Source organism: Trachemys scripta, chromosome 4 (assembly GCF_013100865.1).
Source record: "Trachemys scripta elegans isolate TJP31775 chromosome 4, CAS_Tse_1.0, whole genome shotgun sequence".
In the NCBI taxonomy this organism is placed as follows: Eukaryota; Metazoa; Chordata; order Testudines; family Emydidae; genus Trachemys; species Trachemys scripta.
This window is the reverse complement of record NC_048301.1, coordinates 91,563,264-91,586,022: the sequence shown is the minus strand read 5'-3', so window position 1 is coordinate 91,586,022 and position 22,759 is coordinate 91,563,264. Positions and strand designations below refer to the sequence as shown.

At 37.9% G+C, this 22,759-nt stretch overlaps 1 protein-coding gene across 2 annotated transcripts in view; it reads right to left on the bottom strand.

The window, feature by feature from the left end:
• Positions 1 to 22,759, bottom strand: part of QSER1 (glutamine and serine rich 1) — an 82,871-nt gene that overhangs the window by 13,092 nt on the left and 47,020 nt on the right. The window contains exons 5-11 of one of the 2 annotated variants that reach the window (XM_034769925.1): positions 16,297 to 16,586; positions 14,286 to 14,402; positions 13,309 to 13,442; positions 5,992 to 6,203; positions 3,605 to 3,742; positions 1,561 to 1,658; positions 680 to 860 (exon numbers count right to left, since the gene is read on the bottom strand). In XM_034769925.1, the coding sequence (XP_034625816.1) occupies positions 831 to 860; positions 1,561 to 1,658; positions 3,605 to 3,742; positions 5,992 to 6,203; positions 13,309 to 13,442; positions 14,286 to 14,402; positions 16,297 to 16,586 (1,019 nt within the window). In that variant the 3' untranslated portion in view covers positions 680 to 830. Of the gene's footprint in view, positions 1 to 679; positions 861 to 1,560; positions 1,659 to 3,604; positions 3,743 to 5,991; positions 6,204 to 13,308; positions 13,443 to 14,285; positions 14,403 to 16,296; positions 16,587 to 22,759 lie in introns of those variants that run through there. The other variant, XM_034769924.1, reaches the window with a different exon arrangement.

Here is a 22,759-nt window from a genome sequence, read left to right as displayed (position 1 = left end):
GGCAGATCCCTGGGCTTGCCTGGAGCTCTATATACTTCCATACAGATCAGGCTGTAGGATGGGGCCTATGTTATCTGATTTAAGAGACATAATTTATTTTCTTTTATTGGGTGAACAGAAAGCAAAAGCTTCTTTATACAGCTGGAATTTGTAACATGATATAGTGAGTAAGTGGATATAATTTTATATAACTGTGACAATCTTGTGCATGCTAAAGATGCTTTTCTTCTCATTGGGTGTAATGATCAGCTACAGAAGTATTAGCACAGTGGGAATCAAATTGTCATTATGTCCCTAACTCTCACTGTAAAAACAACAACAATAAAAATGGAGGCTCAGGGTCAGTTAAACAGACCGTTTGTATTTATTATGAAAAGTATCAGAGGCTACATCTACACTACAGGGGGGAGTCAATTTAAGATACGCAAATTCAGCTACGTGAATAGCGTAGCTGAATTCGACGTATCACAGCTGACTTACTCCGTTGTGAGGACTGCGGCAAAATCGACCTCCGTGGCTTCCTGTCGACGGCGCTTACTCCCACCTCCGCTGGTGGAGTAAGAGCGTCGATTAGGGGATCGATTGTCGCGTCCCAACGGGACGCGATAAATCGATCCCCGAGAGGTTGATTTCTACCTGCCGATTCAGGCGGGTAGTGTAGACCTAGCCTGAGAGATTTAGACACCCTCCAGGAGCTTTGCTGTTGCCATGAGGGAGCCACAGAGGGCTTCCGGGGAGATAGGAGCAGGAACTACCGCTTCCGCAGGGAACAGCTTTTCAGCACTGATGAGATAGGGAGGTAATTAACCCTCTTGCCCCAAAGTCCTAGATTAACGAAGAGAGGAAAACAGGACTGGTGCCTACAACAGGGTGGGTAAAAATCAATTAAAAATATCTTTTTTTAAAACTTTAAATTAAATAAATTCATATTTTTAAATATAAACCTATTTAAATTAAATCTGAAAATTATGACAGCCCATGTTAAGGTTTAAATTTAGTATAATCTATTAAAATAATCTAAATTAAACTAAAAAACTATACTAAGCAGCAGATCCTATGCTGCTCCCACCCCTTAATTCGGGACTGTGGGTATGAAAGGGTGCTTGACTGTTTCATCTTCCTTGATCCCTCACCTCTGGCTCTAGGGAGCCCTGGTGCTGCTCTCTGCACCTCACCACAGCTGAAGAGCTGGGATGTACCATGGGGCAGCATCATGGGGCAGAGATAGAGGCATCCTTAAAAAAAAAAAAAAAAAAAAAAGCTCCAAAGGGACAGTAGTTTGATTTTCTGATGAGAAACTTGAGAAACTTATAAGAGAAAATGCTTTAAAATGAACATTAAAGCTTAGGAAGTAAAACTGAACTTTAAGGTTTACAGTAGAAACATCTCTACCATAAAATGTTTGCTAAGTGGAATATACTAACATTTAATTCAAAGTATCTTTCAAACCTCATATTCCATTCCAGGTACAAATTTTGTCATCTCACTGTACATTTGTATATAATTAGTGACTTGTTTAGGACTTTGTTTTAAATAATCTGAAATTTTAAAAGGAAATACCTTGAACGTATGCTCCAAACGTAATTTGGAAAGCAGTCTTTTCCTGTTGTCATTCAACATGCCATCAATTTTTCTCATATGAGGCAAAAGAAGCTCATCTGAAAGACATGGAAAAAAACATAATAGTTAAGTAAAGATGTAAGGCAATTATTTACATAAAACCCTTATGCCAGATGGGCCACTTTACCCTATTTATTAGCATAAAATAATCAAAGTCCAAAATAATACATTTTGCTCATATACCCTAGCTTTAAATAGGAAAGGGAAATTACTTATTAAGATCTACATGTTAAGATACAGAACTCAGTACTTGACTCGAAAACTTGGCAAATATGCAAAGGCTACATACATTATAATATCCAGGCCAACAGCTAAATGTAAATCTAATTATTATTGTGTTCTTTGATTTGTGATGAAAAGTTCAGAAAGGAGATGGACAGGGCAGTGCAGAGAATGAACCTTACAGACAGCTTTAAATTGTTCTCTAAATCTCTCCCTGTTATGCAAGACAATTTTCAGTTCAGAGACAGGTTCTTCTCAGCTGAAGAGTGTGTGTATGTGTTTCAAACTGGCTGTCATATATTACAAATTATCCCCTCTTAGCTTGGATTTATTATAGGTAGGGGTAGTAGCACTGCCTATTAGTAAGGTTTCCCAACACTTACCATTATATATAATTATACAATTGCATAAGAGATGTTAGAAGCTAGGTAGCAAGGTAGGTGGCCACTGGTGCTTGAGAAGATTGTTCATTAGCTTTTAATTTGCAGCTCAATCCTGCAGTTTTTACTCACATCAGCAGTCTATTGCCTTCATTGGTACTGCTGACATAACAGCTGCAGGACTGCACCCTTTGTGTACAGAGAGAGAGGGTAGAGTCTCAAACAGGAAATAGCTTTTGAAATATGGATAAACTGAAATTAGCAGCACAGAACCCCATGTCGTAGCAGCTGTATACTATGTGAAACCCATGCTTTCTATCAGTGTCTCAAGTCTAATGCTTTCTGTGTTAAATTTCCAAGACACAGAACTGACATTTGTATGCTACAGTCAATTATAGTGCATAGTTCTAACAAGTTGAAATTCAAATGACACGCCCATCAAACAGCAGTTCTCTTGAAGACAATCTGGACATGTGTGTTCAAACACTAATCTTAAACCCAAACAGCTCAGAAATCAGAACTTCATAAAGTAATGAGTATGTCTCTGCATTAAAAACTAGGCACACATTTGAAATGGTTTTTAAATAAAATTAGCATTTGTAGGTCTATTATTGGTAATGGTGATCTTGATTAAAAAAAAAGTGAGTTCATTAGTGATGGTGGGCTGTAGCCCACGAAAGCTTATGCTCAAATAAATCTGTTAGTCTCTAAGGTGCCACAAGTACTCCTGTTCTTTTTGCTAACAGGAGAGGGGTCCAATATAACCAGATGACAAATCCCTCTGGAGTAGTTTAAAGCAATCGGAATAATACAGTAATATTTTAAACAAAATGTAAAGTTAAAAAATTCTTCCACTAAATCCTGATCTGGATTTTAACAATACAGTAATATTAGGGGAGTATGGTAAACTCATTCAGATACATTAATATTTCACCCACTCATTTATATTGGTGTCCACTTCTCTTTAAAGTCATGATGTGATGAAACTGGAATTTGGAGCCAAGTGGTCAAAGACGCTATCGTGGCAATACTACTACTCTGGCTGCTCTACTGTGGCAAAAATACTATTTGCTCTGAACATCTCCCTGTTTAGAACTTTTAGATACAGAGCAAGTACAAACTCAAAACACTGCCTGATGTGGTACCAAAGTATGCTGAATCTGGGAAAACAGGAATTTGCGGCAACCTGAAACCAATACAAATTACACCTAGTACATTACTTGCATCAAAAAATGTAGGTTAAGGTACAGCTGTTAAATAAGAAAAGTTTTCACATTTGCTTTATTCATAAAAAAATGTACATAGAGCATCTTAAAATAAAAAAATCATCATGGGACAAAACAAAGCAGAGCACAAAGAAATGAATGTAAAACACACTGTACCATTGCTCTTTTCCAAGGCTTGCATTGTATCTGGATCTAAGGCAATGCTAACAAGCAGCTCCATATAACTCTTAAAGGTCTCCTTCATAGCTCTTGTGTTCAAAAAGCGGGTGAAAAAAGGAGATGGAGGGACAAGTTCTGAAAAGTAATTGGAATACAATTAATGTTTTCTTCTTCTGATATTCTGAAAATATTTGTATATTAGCATATGTTCCTATTTTGAAATAAAAGGCTTTCATTGTTAAACACAAGCAACCCCTAGTGGTATCCCAAGAGACTACAACACATGTTATTTCTCAACAGAAATAATGTCAAACTTTGCATTTATCAAAACAAGGGAGGTTTATAGTGTATCAGAGAAGCAGGGCAATATTTCTCAGAATTATCTGCATTATCTGCATTTAGATAGTTATAGGTTATAGGAGCCTTCTAAAACTCTGAGGCAGACAAATAGCTGGAGAAAAGGGAGGATGAAATATTCCCATCAAGCAAACTAGATTAAACACCAATTTCCAGTGGTAACTTAGACATTCTCTGAGACCAACTGATTCAGCTGAGTCAGGGGGTAAAACGTTCAAAAACACCAAAGCCACTATCATCATAAGTACCACTGAAAGTCAATGTCATGTTTTCATGAGCTCACGAAAATACATATAACTAATTACATTAGCAAACAGATATATGTATAGCTACTGTCACTTTCCAAGATGTTTCAGAAGTTTTGTAGTCAGTCATTTCAATCACGCATGTGTTATACAGAAGTCATTAACACTTCTAAACTTAGTGTTTGCTCAGCTTCTTGAGGCACTTTACTGATTCCAGCATGCAATGTTAGAATTTGCAACAAACTAGGTAGTGAGACTGCTCCATTCTGTCAGGTTTCCAAGTTGCCATGGGTGACCGTCACCACCAGAGTAGTCCTTAATCTAAAACTCACAGCTGTATGTGTTAGAGAGATTGGTATCATGATAAGTTAGATAAAAAATTAAAATTATTTTTAGTTGTGACCTTCAGCAGAGGGGCTCTAGACTATCTGCAGTAACTCATGTTTAGTCTAAGTCAGTGGTTCTCAAGCAGGGGTACGTATACTCCTGGGTGTATGCAGAAGTCTTCCAGGGGGTACATCAACTCATCTAGATATTTGCCTACTTTTACAACAGGCTACATAAAAAGCACTAGCGAAGTCAGTACAAACTAAAATTTCATACGAGTTGTTTATACTGCTCTATATACTATACACTGAAACGTAAGTACAATATTTATATTCCAGTTGATTTATTTTATAACTATATGGTAAAAATGAGAACATAAGCAATTTTTTAGCAATAGTGTGCTGTGACACTTTTGTATTTTTACGTCTGATTTTGTAAGCAAGTAGTGTTTAAATGAGATGTAACTTGGGGGTATGCAAGACAAATCAGACTGCTGAAAGAGGTACAGTAGTCTAAATTCCAGTGGCCAATGTGCCTTGGAAATCCAATAGTACAGGGTCAGGGTGCTGCCAAGTTTATCTTCATATGCATGTGAAGTTTAAACAACAAACGGAGAAGAACAAAGCTATGGAAACTCTCTCAAAGTAATCTAAATATGGCAAAAACAACCTTTGAAAGAGTTGGTCTACCAAGAAAATTACTGCAAAAATAGCATCTCAAGGTTCCATGATTATTGTGTGAATGACTCCAGATCAAATCTGGTTGATTTTTCTATCAAAAGATTTTTTTTTTCCTAACTGCCAGTTGTTCAAACTTAACATGCACCTGAAAATCAAGCTCCTTTTTGTTCTGGTTTATGCATCGCCACCAGTAATAAAGATTCTGTGCATCCAAATTCTGCCCACTTTTACATCCATGCAACGTCAGTGCAGACAGTGGGTGTCACAGATGTGGTTGAGGACATAATAGGAAATTGGTAAGCAATTCTGTTAAGGAGACATGATCCAGAATAGAATCAACTTCTTCTACAATAGATGTCCTGGCTCTGTGGGACTAAAAGCAGCTAAGTATTAAAAATGTATTCCTCTCACTCAACTAAGCAAATATGACTCTGAATACACACAAAGAACAAATCTGGTAAGATTAAGATGCGTCATTCTTACATTATTGCTCTTTAAAGCAGAACTGCATTCTGAAGCAACCTTGCAAAATCTGCCCACGCCCAAAGGGAGAGTAAAATATTAGATTTTTAATAATGTTAATCATCATGGTAAAGGGCTAGAAGAATAAACTTTATGTGGCGGGTGTTAAATTTTCATGACAAATTCCCTGCCTTCTAAGGAAATTTTGCAGATCACACAACATTTATAGACTATATGTTATAATGTACTTATGATTTCAGTTTAAATTCAGTTAAAAACAAATATAAAAGCCTGACAACAGAGCACCACTCACCATCCTCATCACTCTGGGCTTCAGGAGAAGAATCAGACTGGGAAGATGAAAACTCTTCTTTCCATTTTTTCCGTTTCTTTGGTGGTGGTTCAGCCTTTATCTTTGGCTGTTTAGCTTTGGGTTTCACAGAAGAGACTTTTGTTGTTGTAGTTTTTGGTGCTGGAGGATCAGGAGTTTTGCTGGTGCTGTTACTTGGTTTGTAATGAGTGGGCCTGCGATATTATAATGAACAGTTTTATATCTAAATAAATTCATACAAGATCTAATTTTAATAAAAAGAATCATGGTACTTTTTGTGAGTCATGTAAGTTTATTCCATTGCACTCTAGTATGATCATTTTCATTAATACTTAGCACTTAGTTTTACATCTTTGAAGTGCTGTTACACATTAATTAATCCGCAACAGCCGGCGATTAAGTAGCAGTATTCCCAATTTGCACATGGTAAACTCTCTTGTCCAAGGTTACGGCGAGTCATGGAAGTATTTGGGAGCTACAGGTGTATTCCAATCACTATTTTACTAAGATATTGGTGGTCTTACTAACCTTGAATATCTGATGGAAATTCTATAACCCTTTTGGCAGACTATGAATCAAGAGTTTGTGGTTGAAATATAATACAGATGAATATAAGAACATAAGAATGGCCGTACTGGGTCAGACCAAAGATCCATCCAGCCCATATTCTGTCTGTCTACCTACAGTGGTCAATGCCAGGTGCCCCAGAGGGAGTGAACCTAACAGGTAATGATCAAATGATCTCTCTCCTGCCATCCATCACCACGCTCTGACAAACAAAGGCTAGGGACACCATTCCTTACCCATCCTGGCTAGTAGCCATTAATGGACTTAACCTCCATGAATTTATCCAGTTCTCTTTTAAACCCTGTTATAGTCCTAGCCTTCACAACCTCATCAGGCAAGGAGTTCCACAGGTTGCCTGTGCATTGTGTGAAGAACTTCCTTTTATTTGTTTTAAACCTGCTGCCCATTAATTTCATTTGGTGGCCCCTAGTTCTTATATTATGGGAACAAGTAAATAACTTTTCCTTATTCACTTTCTCCACATCACTTATGATTTTATATACCTCTATCATATCCCCCCTTAGTCTCCTAGCCTCATATCCCCCCTGAATAGTCCTAGCCTCTTTAATTTCTCCTCAGATGGGACCTGTTCCAAACCCCTAATCATTTTATTTGCCCATCTCTGAACCTTTTCAAATGCCAGTATATCTTTTTTGAGATGAGGAGACCACATCTGTACGCAGTATTCAAGATGTGGGTGTACCATGGATTTATATAAGGGCAAAAAGATATTCTCCGTCTTATTCTCTATCCCCTTTTTAATGATTTCTAACATCCTGTTTGCTTTTTTGACTGCCGCTGCACACTGCGTGGACATCTTCAGAGAACTATCCAGGATGACGCCAAGATCTCTTTCCTGATTAGTTGTAGCTAAATTAGCCCCTTCATATTGTATGTATAGTTGGGGTTATTTTTCCAAATGTGCATTACTTTACATTTATCCACATTAAATTTCATTTGCCATTTTGTTGCCCAATCACTTAGTTTTGTGAGATCTTTTTGAAGTTCTTCACAGTCTGCTTTGGTCTTAACTATCTTGAGTAGTTTAGTATCATCTGCAAACTTTGCCACCTCACTGTTTACCCCTTTCTCCAGATAATTTATGAATAAGTTGAATAGGATTGGTCCTAGGACTAACACCACTAGTTACCCCTCTCCATTCTGAAAATTTACCATTTATTCCTACCCTTAGTTCCCTGTCTTTTAACCAGTTCTCAATCCATGAAAGGATATTCCCTCTCATCCCATGACAACTTAATTTATGTAAGACCCTTTGGTGAGGGACCTTGTCAAAGGCTTTCTGGAAATCTAAGTACACTATGTCCACTGGATCCCAGTTGTCCACGTTTGTTGACCCCTTCAAAGAACTGTAATAGATTAGTAAGACATCATTTCCCTTTACAGAAACCATGTTGACTTTTGCCCAACAATTTATGTTCTTCTATGTGTCTGACAATTTTATTCTTTATGATTGTTTCAACTAATTTGCCCGGTACTGACGTTAGACTTCCCAGTCTGTAACTTCTAGGATCACCTCTAGAGCCTTTTTTAAATATTGGCGTTACATTAGCTATCTTCCAGTCATTGGGTACAAAAGCCGATTTAAAGGACAGGTTACAAACCATAGTTAGTAGTTCCGTAATTTCACATTTGAGTTCTTTCAGAACTCTTGGGTGAATGCCATCTGGTCCCAGTGACTTGTTACTGTTAAGTTTATCAATTCCAAAACCTTATCTAGTGACACATCCATCTGTGACAATTCCTCAGATTTGTCACCTATAAAAGCCGGCTCAGGTTGGGAATCTCCCCAACTTCCTCAGCTGTGAAGACTGAAGCAAAGAATTCATTTAGTTTCTCCGCAATGACTTTATCGTCTTTAAGTGCTCCTTTTGTATCTCGATCGTCCAGGGGCCCCACTGGTTGTTTAGCAGGCTTCCTGCTTCTGAGGTATTTAAAAAACATTTTGTTATTACCTTTTGAGTTTTTGGCTAGCTGTTCTTCAAACTCCTTTTTGGCTTTTCTTATTACATTTTTACACTTAATTTGGCAGTGTTTATGCTCCTTTCTATTTACCTCACTAGGATTTGACTTCCACTTTTTAAAAGATGCCTTTTTATCTCCTATTGCTTCCTTTACGTGGTTGTTAAGCCCGTGGGTCTTTTTTTAGTTCTTTTATTGTGTTTTTTAATTTGGGGTATACATTTAAATTGGGCCTCTATTATGGTGTCTTTGAAAAGCTTCCATGCAGCTTGCAGGGATTTCACTCTAGTCACTGTACCTTTTAATTTCTGTTTAACTAACCCCCTCATTTTTGCATAGTTCTTCTTTCTGAAGTTAAATGCCACAGTGTTGGGCTGTTGAGGTGTTCTTCCCACCACAGGAATGTTAAAAGTTATTATATTATGGTCACTATTTCCAAGCGGTCCTGTTATAGTTACCTCTTGGACCAGATCCTGCGCTCTGGACGAAATCCAGAATTGCCTCTTCCTTTGTGAGTTCCTCTACCAGCTGCTCCAAGAAGCAGTCATTTAAAATATTGAGAAATTTTGTCTCTGCGTTTCATCCTGAGGTGACATGTTCCCAGTCAATATGGGGATAATTGAAATCCCCCACTATTATTGAGTTCTTTATTTTGACAGCCTCTCTAATCTTCCTTAGCATTTCATCATTACTATTACTGTCCTGGTCAGGTGGTCGATAATAGATCCCTAATGTTATATTCTTATTAGAGCATGGAATTACTATCCATGGAGATTCTATGGAACATGTGGATTCACTTAAGATTTTTACTTCATTTGATTCTACATTTTGTTTCACATATAGTGCCACTCCTCTCCCTCCCCCCCTCCACGACCTGTTCTGTCCTTCCGATATATTTTGTACCCCCGAATGATTGTGTCCCATTGATTGTCCTCACTCCACCAGGTTTCTGTGATGCCTATTATATCAATATCCTCCTTTAACACGAGACACTCTAGTTCACCCATCTTATTATTTAGACTTCTAGCATTTGTGTACAAGCACTTTAAAAACTTGTCACTGTTTATTTGTCTGCCCTTTTCTGATGTGTCAGATTCTTTTTTATGTGAATGTTTCTTGTCTGATCTGGCCCCTACTTTAGCCTCTTCCATCCTCTCCTCCAGACTAAAACCTAGAGAATCTCTATCAATAGACTCTCCTGTACTTTAATTTTCACAACCACATATGAATGTGTGACATTTTATATTCCTGCATAAATACTGGGTGAGGTTTAATGTAATGAATGAGAATTTTATTTATCCTCTCATCACTACCCAGTGGCTCTGTAGAACAATACACTGCGATATTTAAAAATATTTAAATATAAAAAAAATAAAATAAAACCACATTTCTAAACACTATAAAACAAAAATAAGAGGAATTAAACTGAATACAAAGAAGAAAATATTTAAATATAGTCAACACACTCCAACATTGGAGAGGGAAAGTTTTAGACCTAGAACCCTCCACAAAGGCACAGTCATCCGATGACCTAAAATGCAATGGTGTAATCCCTCAGGGGCAGATGAATCACAGTTAAAAACTCCATCAGAAGGAAGTTCAAGAAGTAGATCTCAAATATAGAATCACAGAAATGTAGGGATGAAAAGGGCCTCAGGAGATCATCTAATCCAGCCTTCTGTGGTGAAGCAGGACCAAGTATAGCTAGACCATCCCCGACAGATGTCTGTCCAACCTGTACTTAAAAACCTATAGTGATGATTATTCCACAACCTCCCTTGGAAGTCTGTTCCAGAGCTTAACTAACCTTATAGTTAGAAAGTTTTTCCTAATATCTAACCTAAATTTCTTTTGCTGCAGATAAAGCCCATTACTTCTTTTCCTACCTACCTTCAGTACACGTGGACAATTGATCACCGTCCTCTTTGTACCAGCCCTTAACATATTTGAAGACAGCTATCAGGTCCCCCCTCAGTCTTCTTTTCTCAAGACTAAACAAGCCCAGTTTAATTTTTTCCTCATTGGTCTGGTTTTCTAAACCTTTTATCATTTTTGTTGCTGTCCTCTGGACTCTCTCCAATTTGTCCACATCTTAAAGTGTGGTGCGCAGACTTGGACACAGTATTCCAGCTGAGGCCTCACCAGTGCAGCGTAGAGAGGCACAATTACCTCCTGTGTCTAACATATGACACTCCTGTTAATATATTCCAGAATGATATTCGCCTTTTTCACAACTGCATTGCATTGTTGACTCCTATTCAATAACCCCCAGATCTTTTTCAGCGGTACTACCGCCAAGTAGGGTGACCAGATAGCAAGTATGAAAAATCATGACAGGGGTTGGGGGGTAATAGGAGCCTATATAAGACAAAGCCCTGAATATCAGGACTGTCCCTATAAAATCGGGGCATCTCGTCACCCTACAGCCGAGTCAGTTATTACCCATTATATAGTTGTGCATTTGATTTTTCCTTCCTAAGTGTAGTACTTTGCACTTGTCTTTATTGAATTTCATCTTGTTGATTTCAGATTAATTCTCCAATTTGTCAAGGCCTCTTTGAAATCAAATTCTGTCTTCCAAAGCACTTGTAATCCCTCTAAGATTGGTATCATCCACAAATTGTATAAGCATACTCTCTACTTCATTATCTAAGTCATTAATGAAAATATTGAATAGTGTTAGATCCAGGAGACTCCTGTAGGACTCCACTAGATAAACAGCAAACCTTCGATAACTGTCCGAGTACAGCCTTTTAACCAGTTTTGCACCCACCTTATAGTAATTTCATCTAGATCACATTTCTCTAGTTTTTTTTTTTTTTATCAGAATGTCATGTGGGACTCACGTCAAAAGCCTTACTAAAATCAAGATATGCCATGTCCATCACTTCCTCCCTATCCAGTAGGCTAGTAACCCTATCAAAGAAGGAACTTAGATTGGTTTGGCATGATTTGTTCTTGGCAAATCCATGTTGGCTATTACTTATAATCCTATTATCCCCTAGGTGCTCACAAACTGATTCATAATTTGTTCCAATATCTTTCTAGGTATCAAAGTTAGGCTGACTGGTCTACAATTCCCCAGGTCTTCTTTTTTCCTCTTTTTTAAAAAGTACTACATTTGTCTTTTTCCAGTCCTCTGCGACCTCAGCCGTCCTCTCTGAGATCTTGAAGATAATCACTAATGATTCTGGGATTACCTCTGCTGTTTCCTTAGGTACCCTAAGGGGAATTTTGTCAGGCCCTGCCAACTTGAGTACAACTAACTTATCTAAATATTCTTTAACCTGTTCTTTCCTTATTTTGGCTTGTGTTCCTTCCCCTTTGTTAATACGAAGTGTGTTAAGTATCTAGCAACAATTATACTTTTTAGAGAATACTGAAGCAAAACAGGCATTAAATAATTCAGCATTCTTGTTGTCATCCATTATCATCTCCTTCCCTGCTAAGGAGTGGACTTATACCTTCCTTCATCTTTCTCTTGCTCCTAATGTATTTATGGAACCTCTTCTTTCTTTTTATGTCGCTTGCTATGTGTAACTCACTTTGTCCTGCAGCCTTTCTGATTTTGTCCCTACATATTTGTGCTATTCTTTTGTATTCATGATGGGAGCCATAACGGCTCTTACTATTTTATCAGGATTGCTGTTGTGCCCAGGGCCGGCTCCAGGTTTTTTGCCGCCCCAAGGAAAAAAAAAACAAAAAACTGGAGTGTCACCGCCGAAGCAAAAAACCACAAAAAACAACGGAGTGCCGCCCCAAGCACATGCTTGGAATGCTGGTGCCTAGAGCCGGCCCTGGTTGTGCCTTAAAACATAGCCAGGACCTACATGATAAAAGGCTTTACCCACAATAGGGTGGTCACTTTATAGACAGCCAGTGTAAAGAATAATGTAAAGAGAAGGCATAATGTGACCATGATTACTCAAATCAGTAAGTAAACATACGGTCATATTCATAACAAGTTATGAGCCAATGAGCAACACTGTGTAGCTCTACTAAGAGAGAAATACAATAATTGAACTTCTGGGCATTAGGAGATGTATTGCTGTTGCAAGGTTGGCATGTGATATATACGGGAGCAGTCTGTGAAAATGTACAAATGAAATACTTTCAGACTAAGTCTGATACATGGCTTTCCTTGGTAAGAACATGATTTAAAGTGTTGACAAAATTCTTTAGTTTGCTTTTTACTGCCAAACAAGCCCTCTCTATGAGGGGTGATATAATAGAAGGAAGAGCATCTTTCTGACAACCATCTCTATTACCCAAGAGCCAAACTTTTGTCTTCCGAGAGTTGAGAATAAAGTATGCTACTTCTGAGGCATCCAGACAGCATTGTCATCCAAGCTATCTGGAAACACAGACTTAACTTGCAAACTCCACAAGGGAATAGATATGTAATTGTGTACCAACAGCATGTATATATTACTAAGTGTTGAGAAATTATCTCACCTGGGGGCCTCCATTTATGTTGAGTAAGAAGTAAGACAAGATAGACATTTGAGTCATGTGGCATTCCAAATCCTTCATAGCTGTAATGGAAAACTATTGTAATCCATAGAAGCAAAGGGGAAGAGTTACTAGCTGCTGTAGAAACTTTAACTAATTGCTCAAAGCAAGTAATTCAAAGTTTCCACTTAATGCTGCATTAGTGTCATTTTTGAATAAGATATTCTGAAATATTAGCGCACGTGTGTGGCTCATGCCAAACCAATGCAATAAAATAAAAAGTGATCTGAAAATAAATACCTTGCAGATTGTACAGGTTTACTTCGTGGTTTTTTTGAACAGACTCTGACATACTCCTTTTTGTTTGCATTTTCAATGAACTTCACATACACCCGTTTGTATTTCATTTTTGCATCCCCAAAATACCCAAGATACTGTGAAAAGCAAAACAAAAACATATAAATACACAGATTTTCCAATTAAAGTTATTTTGCTAAGCGAAATTATTCAATTTATCATTTACACATGCAAATACTAAGACCATCTATTTGGGTACAAAAGTGATCTACTCTAAAACTGCTGGAATTTGGGAGGGAATTGCCTCTGGATTTTAAATATCCTTAAAATATAAATGAGAAAATAAGACAATATAGACACTGGGCTTGGTTTTCTCCTGCATCTGAGCTATGCTAGGCACAGGGTGCGGGGCACCACCAGGGAGCGGTTACTTGGCTGGTCTGCACTTACACTTGCATGGAAGAGCAACTGGGGGGATATCCTACTTTATACTGTCAATGTATGGTCCATAAGGGGTTCTACACTAGCTGATCTTCAGAGTGGAGCTCCACTCCACCTGAGCTCCACTCCACCCCTTTGTCCCATAAACACTGCCAGGATGCAAGTATGGGGAAAGAACACAGGACCCAGCTCCACCAGCTTTATCCCAGCTGAGAACTCCTCCTCGCTGGGGGAATGCTAAACTGGGCAGTTGAGACCAGAATCTGGTTCCTTTGCATGACCTGCATGGCACAAAGAAACAAGAATGAAAATGAGAACTGGCCCTGAATATACGACAGCAATTCTTATTGTCGTTCTGCTGAAAGTATCAGAGGGACCCACTAATCATTCATTTCTAGCCCTAGAGTTAGGGAGATCTTTGCAGAAAGTAAACAGAAATGTCATATTCCTTTAATGCTCCAGGGTCAGATATTTTCTTTTGGGCAAGTAGGGGTCCAACCAGAAGTCACTGCGGTTTTACAAGGAATCTTCATACTTACACTATTAGTAGCAGCAAACTCTCTCTGTCCATCTCGAACTTCAGGAACAAACTTTTGTAACAAAGCCTTTTGTACTTTCCAGATTGCTGGAGGCTCTTTTCCTGTTTGTAAAGCCATCTATAAGAACCAAAAAATTATTAGCTAAAAATTGTGCTTATTTTCCTTCCAAAATGTATTAATATTTTTCTTTAGAGATAAACCGGATATAAATTCTCCAGATTCCAACTACACCACTATTATGTGCTGATGGTACCAGGATATTAACTACGAGGTATATTCAGCACAGATCTATAGACCAAACCTCAAAATTTATTTCTTCAAGATCTTTGAAGCTGACCTAGCCAGCTCCATCTATGCCGTGATGCCACAGCTACTGTACCATGCAATCAAACCATAAAAACCTGACAAATTTCATTTCAGCAATTTGTCACTTTTTTCAAAGTTTTTTATCATCATGCCTTTGTTAGTATGAAAATAATTTTTAAAAACAAAACCACCAAATACCAGAAACATGACTTCCCATGTTCCCTAGTGCTAGCTCTCTGTGACTGTAGAGTTCCCAGAGTACCTGACATTACAGCATGATACTTGCAGTTACGTGAAAACAAAAAATTCAATAATAACTAGTGAACTGGACAAAGATTACATTTGCAGTTCAACTTTTAGTTCAACAACAATTAGCTCAAATAGATCCTCTTAAAACATTTGTGTCTAAAATATTTTAAACATACCTGTAATAATTATCATTGCCCAGCCACTAGAAATCCATCATTTAAATATTAATCTATAAAGATTCTCATATTTTAAGGGAATATTTTAAGTATAGAAAAAACTTTTAAAAGTGTATTTTCAAATGGTTATAAAATGAGAAAAACCCTACAAGATTAGGATCCAACATTGCAAAGTGAGAATATTTTAAAACTAGTTATTCCTTAACTTACCTGACAAACCTAGCAAATTATTAACAGAACTTTTATTTTAAAATTTAAATTCAAAAGGGTCCATAGGAAGGCAAAGAATAAAGATATTTAGGAATGATTTTTAAAGTGACATGCAAAAGTAATAATCAAATCTGTGAGCTAGAACAGTAGCAGAGGAGTGGACATGAGGAAGACAAAACAGAAGAAGAATTAGAATTGGAGAAAACAAATAAGGTTTCCTTAAACGCTGCAGATCTTATGAAGGGTTGTAGTGGATCCACATGGAAGCCACTCCTTGTTAGAGTAGCAAACAAAGCCTCCACAAAAATAAAAAAAAGAAAATCCTGAAACCAAAAGCTAAGGGCACATCTACACGAACAGTGCTGCAGCTGTACCGATGCAGCTACGCTGCTGCAGCACGTCTGGTGAAGACACTCTATGCTGACGGAAGAGAGCTCTCCTGTTGGCACAATAAAACCACCTCTGTGAGCGGCAGAAGCTATGTCAGTGGGAGAAGCTCTCCCACCAACATAACATTGTGCACACAAGCGCTTAATGTCATTGTAACTTATGTCGCTCGGGGGGGGGAAAGGAGGGGAGGGTGGTTTATTCACACTCCTGAGCGACATAAATTATGCTGACATACGCTGTAGTGTAGACATGGCCTAAGACACATACTTCTTCAACACCATACGCCGGAAAGCTTATCAAAGTCTTCAATAAGGATGTATTCTGGTGAGGTCAAGAATCCTTGAAAACTTTAGCTCTTTTGGAAAAGGTTAAAAGACATGCATCAAATCTGGAAGATTCCTGTCAACTAATGTATGTATGTCTATAGACAATTTTGAGATCTAATTGAGGTTATCTGCTACAGTTATTTACCTTTATCATTTAACTAGTATGAATGCTTGACACATAATTAAAGTGATGCTACCCAAAACTAGAACCACACCTGTATGCCATCTTGGCAGCATCACAAATATGTTTAGCTATGCAGTAGACTATTATGCCTCTGCCCTTTGGTAGTTTGATTGTTGATGTCTGCTTCAGGGTGTGTGTTGGTAATTACTCAGAACAAACATTTGGATTACCTTTAGCATATCTGTATCTTCAATCTTCACTACAAATTCATCACGTTCTCTGTACATGCCCTCTCCTCCACTGTCCGTATTCTCCTCATCAGTACATCCTTCTATTGCAACAGCTGCCTGTATTTTTGCTAACTGGTCTGAAGTCACACCATCCTGGTCAGCTATCTTTAGGAGTTCTGCTGAACTTGTTTTCTCCTGAACATTTACCACAGGAGCAGTAGTGTTTGGAGATTCCTGTTTTACAAGAGCAGTGGTGTTGGCAGTAGTAGCAACTGCCATTTTTTCAGTTTCTGAAGCAAAAAACAAGCAAGCATCGGTTATATAAATTATCAAGGATCAGCAACATAAGAAGGAAATGATGTTTATTTTATTTACTTTCCCAAACAATACATACAAAAAGCACCCATTCTATAAGTTAGAATAGTAAAGTTAACTAACCCTAAATTAAACCTATATCTAAAAAATTAAAATAATTAGTATTAAGTCTGTAGGTTTGCAGGAAACTGATTTTGTTATAGCTGTAGCACACAGACACTATGGTGATACGTGCCTTAGAACACATTGTTTTTACACAGTGGACCAACAGGAAAACACTGTTTTACTCTGTGGAACAAAGCAAATGGCAGACTCTAACAGATTACTATTTTGGATTTTGTTGGCCTCCCCTTTGCGGATATGCAACTACATCTTCATCATTTTCATCAAATAAATAAAAAGGAAAGTGGCTGCCATGTATAACACAAAACCTAAACCAAATATGAAAAAGTATTGTCTTAGTGGCACTTCTGGGGCACTCTCATTTTGCAACTTCTAATAAATGAACTGGTGGTTTCAGATTAGATTTAACACTCTTAACAATCCTATAATACAATTTAACACAAAGTAGTGCTTTGCAATGAGAATTAATGGTACAAAGTGAAGGAATGAAAAGCACTCCACTTCTGTATGCCACACTTAGTAAGTGGAAATTCCCAATTCCCCAAATGATTATTATTCCCTTTCCCCCTCAAGAAAGAAGACTTCTTTTAGATGTTGTATTACCATCTGCCCTCAAGACATACTTGCTTTAACTCTGTCTTGCTAATCTAACTGAACAATGCAAGCCACAAATGTATTGCTAATATCACACTTAGTGAATTAGCAGCAAAGGTTGGGACGTATCCTTTAAAAACACAAAAAATAAATGTATCATTTCACATGATAAATTTCAAACAATGAGATACAGGAAAAAATATTCTATATAAATCATCATTATAAAATAATTCAAAAACAAGTTAACTGGATATTTAAATTATTGCATCTATATTACAAACATGCATATCTGGAAATAGGAGGAGTCATTAAAAAAATCACTATTGCCAAATTTTGAATAATGTATTTGAAAAGAAGTTACAGGGCATGCAGAATAAAATATTTCATGTCACATGACTGCAAGTACACTTATTTAATAAAAGTTGGTATACAATTGTTTTCCAAGTACATCTAGAAGTTTCCCCAAGAGCAGTAAAGTATGTATGAGGTACACTAGTGTTACCATGGTAGAAAGGTCTACATATTAATTGTGTCAAGTATCAGAGGGGTAGCCGTGTTAGTCTGAATCTGTAAAAAGCAACAGAGGGTCCTGTAGCACCTTTAAGACTAACAAGACTTAAAGGTGCCACAGGCCCCTCTGTTGCATATTAATTGCGAATATTGTTACATTTTTATATTGTTGAGTCTAAAAATAAACAGATGTACAATTGCACATGTATAAGAGAATCGGTACTGACTCTGCATGACCAGCATGTTGCAGAATGTCAATTATTGTTATTTTGGATAAGGTACAAATAGTTCTCCTTACAACAGAAGAGGAATTCGGTGGTATACATATGTATTATAATTTTATACAAAATAGTGAAAAGATAGTAAAACCATATTTTTTAAACGAAGTCTGAAGAAAAAAAAGGTTAAAATAAAGCTCCACTTACTTTTCTCAGAACAATGTTCTGAATGTTCAACAAAAGGGAAACTCCTTTTGTACATATGCTCTGTAAAAAGTTCTTAAATGTAATTATTTGATTTAAAAAGATGTACACATTACCTTTGGCTAGAAGTACTAACTAGGAGGCTGTCCACACTGCTTTAACATTCAGAAAAAATACCGTCTATTTAAACGTTTTAAAAATTCAGAATTTTGCACTGAGAGAAATGAACGAAGCTTTATTTTAAGACGTTTCCTTCCTCTGCTCAAAAATAGAAGTTATAAACTAATCAGTTTAATTAAATGTACCCACAAAAGCAAACATGACAGTTATTCAATCAAAATTGTTTCCTTTGTACTAAATACACAGTACAATAAATCCTTTTGTATTAGCTTATTATGCCAAATTATTATTTTTTAAATTAAAAATATACTTTTGGGCCACATTAGCTACACCAAATCATTTTACACTTATTTCATTTCAGTAAAATGATCCAGGAATTATTCATAGTGAAAGAATTAAAATCAAATCTTATTTATATTAGCCCTGGTCAGAGTTAATTCATGCACATGTAAATTTTCACATAGAAATGCTTTTACTAAGTACATATATTCATCTTCAACAAGATTACTTTTGATAAATACGAACTGTGGAGCAGACTGCTTTAAAATCGTTAAATAATTTTTCCAGTGGCTGGAAGAGGAAGATGGATGATATTTATAACAGAGTCTCTCTGGAGTGCCAACTTTGCTGGGTGGGGGCCGCTTGCCACACAGAGTTACCACCACAAGGTCAGGCCAATCCAGGCTCTAGCCCCTTAGGGTATGTCTATACAGCGAAGAAAAATCTGTGGCTGGCCCATGCCAGCTGACTTGGGCTCAAGAGGCTTGGGCTACAGGGCTGTTTCACCGCTGTGTAGACTTCCGGGCTAGGACCCTGCAGGGTACTAAGGTCCCAGAACTCCCGAGCCCAGAAGCCTACCCAGCAATGAAACAGCCCCGCAGCCTGAGCCCTGCAAGACCGAGTAGGTTGGCACAGGCCAGTCGCAGGTTTTTCTTTGCTATGTAGACATACCCTTAGTCCTTGCAGTGGGCCACACCCTTGTAGTCTTGCTTACTTTGTGATGGGTGGGGAAAAGCAAAAGTTGCACTAGGTAGGACATTTACCTTTCAAAAATTCCATTTCTCTAAAGAAACTCAGGAAAGAACAAACCCCTCCTGGGGTCAACAGAAAGTGAAAAGTTCAGCAGCACCACCTTACTTCAGGAGTGGCTAGGTAGCAGCTTTACTGGAGTTCTTACGGCCAGATAGCTGAGTCAGTCTCTCCGTAGCAGGCTTGCCCCTGGAGTTTGCTGGACTCCTCGCAGAACTGGCAGGGTCTCTCACATGGGGGGTTCCTCCTGCTGCTTCAGTACCACTCCAGAAGTTACCTTCTCAGGGCTTTCCCCTGGCAGACTACAGTTTCCTCCTTTTAAAGCCCTCCTCCCTACCATGCATGATTGGCAGGGCTGAGGCTCCCTTTGCACACACTGCCTCCCTAGTCCCTTTGCAGGATTTATACACCCTATCATAGTAGTAAAGAGCAAAAGAGACACATATTTCACAACTAGGGAGAAGGAAAGAAGTACCGCTCAAAGTTTCTTTGGCACTTTGGAGGACAGAGCTGAAATTCAGAGGGATCTTACTGGAGAACTGGGCTATAGACAACAAAATGAAATTTAACAAAGACAAATGTAAGGTTACACTTAGGGAAAAAAACAAATGCACAAATACAGAATGGGGGATAACTGGCTTGGTAGCAGCACTGCTGAAAAGGATCTGGGAGTTGTGGTGGCTGACAACCTCAACATGCCTCAGCAATGCAATGCTGTTGCAAAAAAAAATAAAAAAAAATGCAATTTTAGGTTGCATTAACAGAGGTATAGCCTATAAGTCCAGGGAGGCGAAAGTATCACTCTACCTGGCGCTGATTAGGCCTCACCTGGAATACTGTGTCCAATTTTGGTAATCAATGTATAGGAAGGATGTAGAGAAACTGAAAAGGATCCAGAGGCAAGCAACAATGATCAAAAGGATGGAATGCAAGCCATATAAGCAAAGGCTGAAGGAACTGGGTATGTTTAGTTTGGAAAAGAGAAGATTAAGCGGGGGGAGACAGGATAGTGGTCTTCAAATACTTGAAAGGCTGCCATAAAAAAGATGGAGAAAAGTTGTTCTCTCTTGCTTCAGAGGGCAGGAAAGGAGGCAATGGGTTCAAACTACAGCATAGCAGATTTAGATTAAATCTCAGGAAAAACTTCCTAACTATAAGAAGAGTAGGAACAGACTGCCTAGGGAGGTTGTGGAAGCTCCTTCACTGGAGATTTTCAAAAGGAGGCTGGCTAGTCATCTGTCTTGGATGGTCTAGGCCCAACAAATCCTGCATGTTGGTAGGGGGTTAGATCACATGGCCCTTGCGGCCCCTTCTAACCTATGATTCTATGACTCCCAAGACTAGCTATAAGAGATTCCTCAGAGATGCCACATGCGGGCAGAGGTACATTCCAAATACAGTGTATTTGGGATATGAAGGTAGCTTATGTGAACAGCAACAAAGAATTTACTGAACTTAACATATATATGGAAACCCTGGTCCATACTCTTCTAGGAAGCATCCCTGTTAACACAGGGATCTTTACGGATATATGTTTAGCATGGAGCTCAAGGACAACACCTATTCTAATTCTGTGAACTTAAAGTATCAATACCTTCCTATACAAAGCAATGATCAACATGCCCTAAGCATGTTCTATGTATAAAAAGTTGTTATAAGAGACAAAGTGGCACTGAACTCTAGGTGTCAAAATTGTTTCTGAGATGCATACAATTTTAGTGATAACTAGGTCTCTTAAGCAGTATCCAGTAATTTACAAACTTAATGGAGCCACCATTTCCCCTAATCCCCAAAGATTCATGGCCTGGACATTCTTTTGGGAAAGGAGGTCTGGATAAGGTTCCTCTGTGAATAATAAATGCCTCTACTCTTGACTTGGCTAGAGATACTGCTGTAAGATTACTTGAGGCATTCCTTTTCCCAAGGATCTGTGAGCCAGCTATAGAGAGTTGCCACAAAACTAATGGATGGGTCTGAAAGTTCTACAAATTTGACTCTGGAGAGCCACAATTGTAGCTGAATGTAAAGTGTGTGGCAGCATTAAATCTCATTTAATATGCATGTAATATTAAAGGGCAGAAGTAACACAAACTGGACAAGCATTCAAAAAAGATTGCTTACAGGAAATCAAAAGGAGATAGAACCACTAAAGTAACTGGGTACTCTTTATGTTGTTAACCTTTAAAGCATTTGGGCAAATGCTGATGAAGCCATTCCTGCTGAGGCAGACCCTGTTAGTAGAATCTGCCCTTTTTGCTTCTTGGAGTCTGATGAGTTCTTCATTGTGAACTTCTGGCCAAATGTTGCCTGGAAACCCTGTGACTGGCATTTGAAGGTGAAAGTGTGTTTCTCTCCAGATGCTGCATAGAGACCCTGAGATCTGAAAGTGCTCATAAAGTCTAAGATGTGCATTGTCTTGTCATTGAACAAATTAGGCCCCTCAAAAGGGCAGATCTAGATTTCTCTTGGAAAGTCAGAGAAATTTAGTCACAAGGATCGGCATATAGTGACTGTAGTCACTGTCTTTGCCAAAACATTAGCAGCATAACAGTCTGCAGGGCAGGTCCAGCACTTGTCAAATCCCAGTTACCACGAAAACATCAAAATATTTTAAAATGTAAATAAGAAAAGAAAACAGTTTGCTGAAAATACTTCCAGAGGAAGCACCAGTAATTAAAATGTATGATTTTTGACAAGTATTCTACAATGTATAAAATAGACACATTAATATTTAGCAGAGGAACTATATATAAAATATAAATAGTGCCATCACTACCACCAATGTTGCACTAGGTAGGACATTTACCTTTCAAAAATTCCATTTCTCTAAAGTCATCTACTTTGTGCTTAATGGTGTAAAGTCTGAACTCCTCCTATTTAGAAAGTACCAATAAAACACATTCTTAGCTTGCCAGTGTAAAAACAAATGTTTTTATGAATAACTCTGCTTTATGTAACTCAATAATCACTGAAAGAACAACTCAATTCCACCAAGGTAAAAACAATCTTTTCTGGAAGTAACTCAATTATGTCGTGATGATGACATTTCTTTAAAGACACTGTTGCATTTTTACAATCTTTACTGTCCATGTGATGGAACATTTGGTACTAGACTGTTGAGTTTTACAGGCAAAACCTTATCTACCATTTTGAGTTAGAAAATAATAGAGTTGATATCAGTTTACTAAAATACAAGTTTCCCCATTCTGTGCCAAAATCATCTTTTATACTGAAAAAGAAATATTTAAGGATATATTTTCAAAACAACGTACAAGGATTTAGCCACATAACTTCCACTATTGTGGAAAACACTAATTCAGTTAAATCTCAGTTCAATAATTTGAATATTA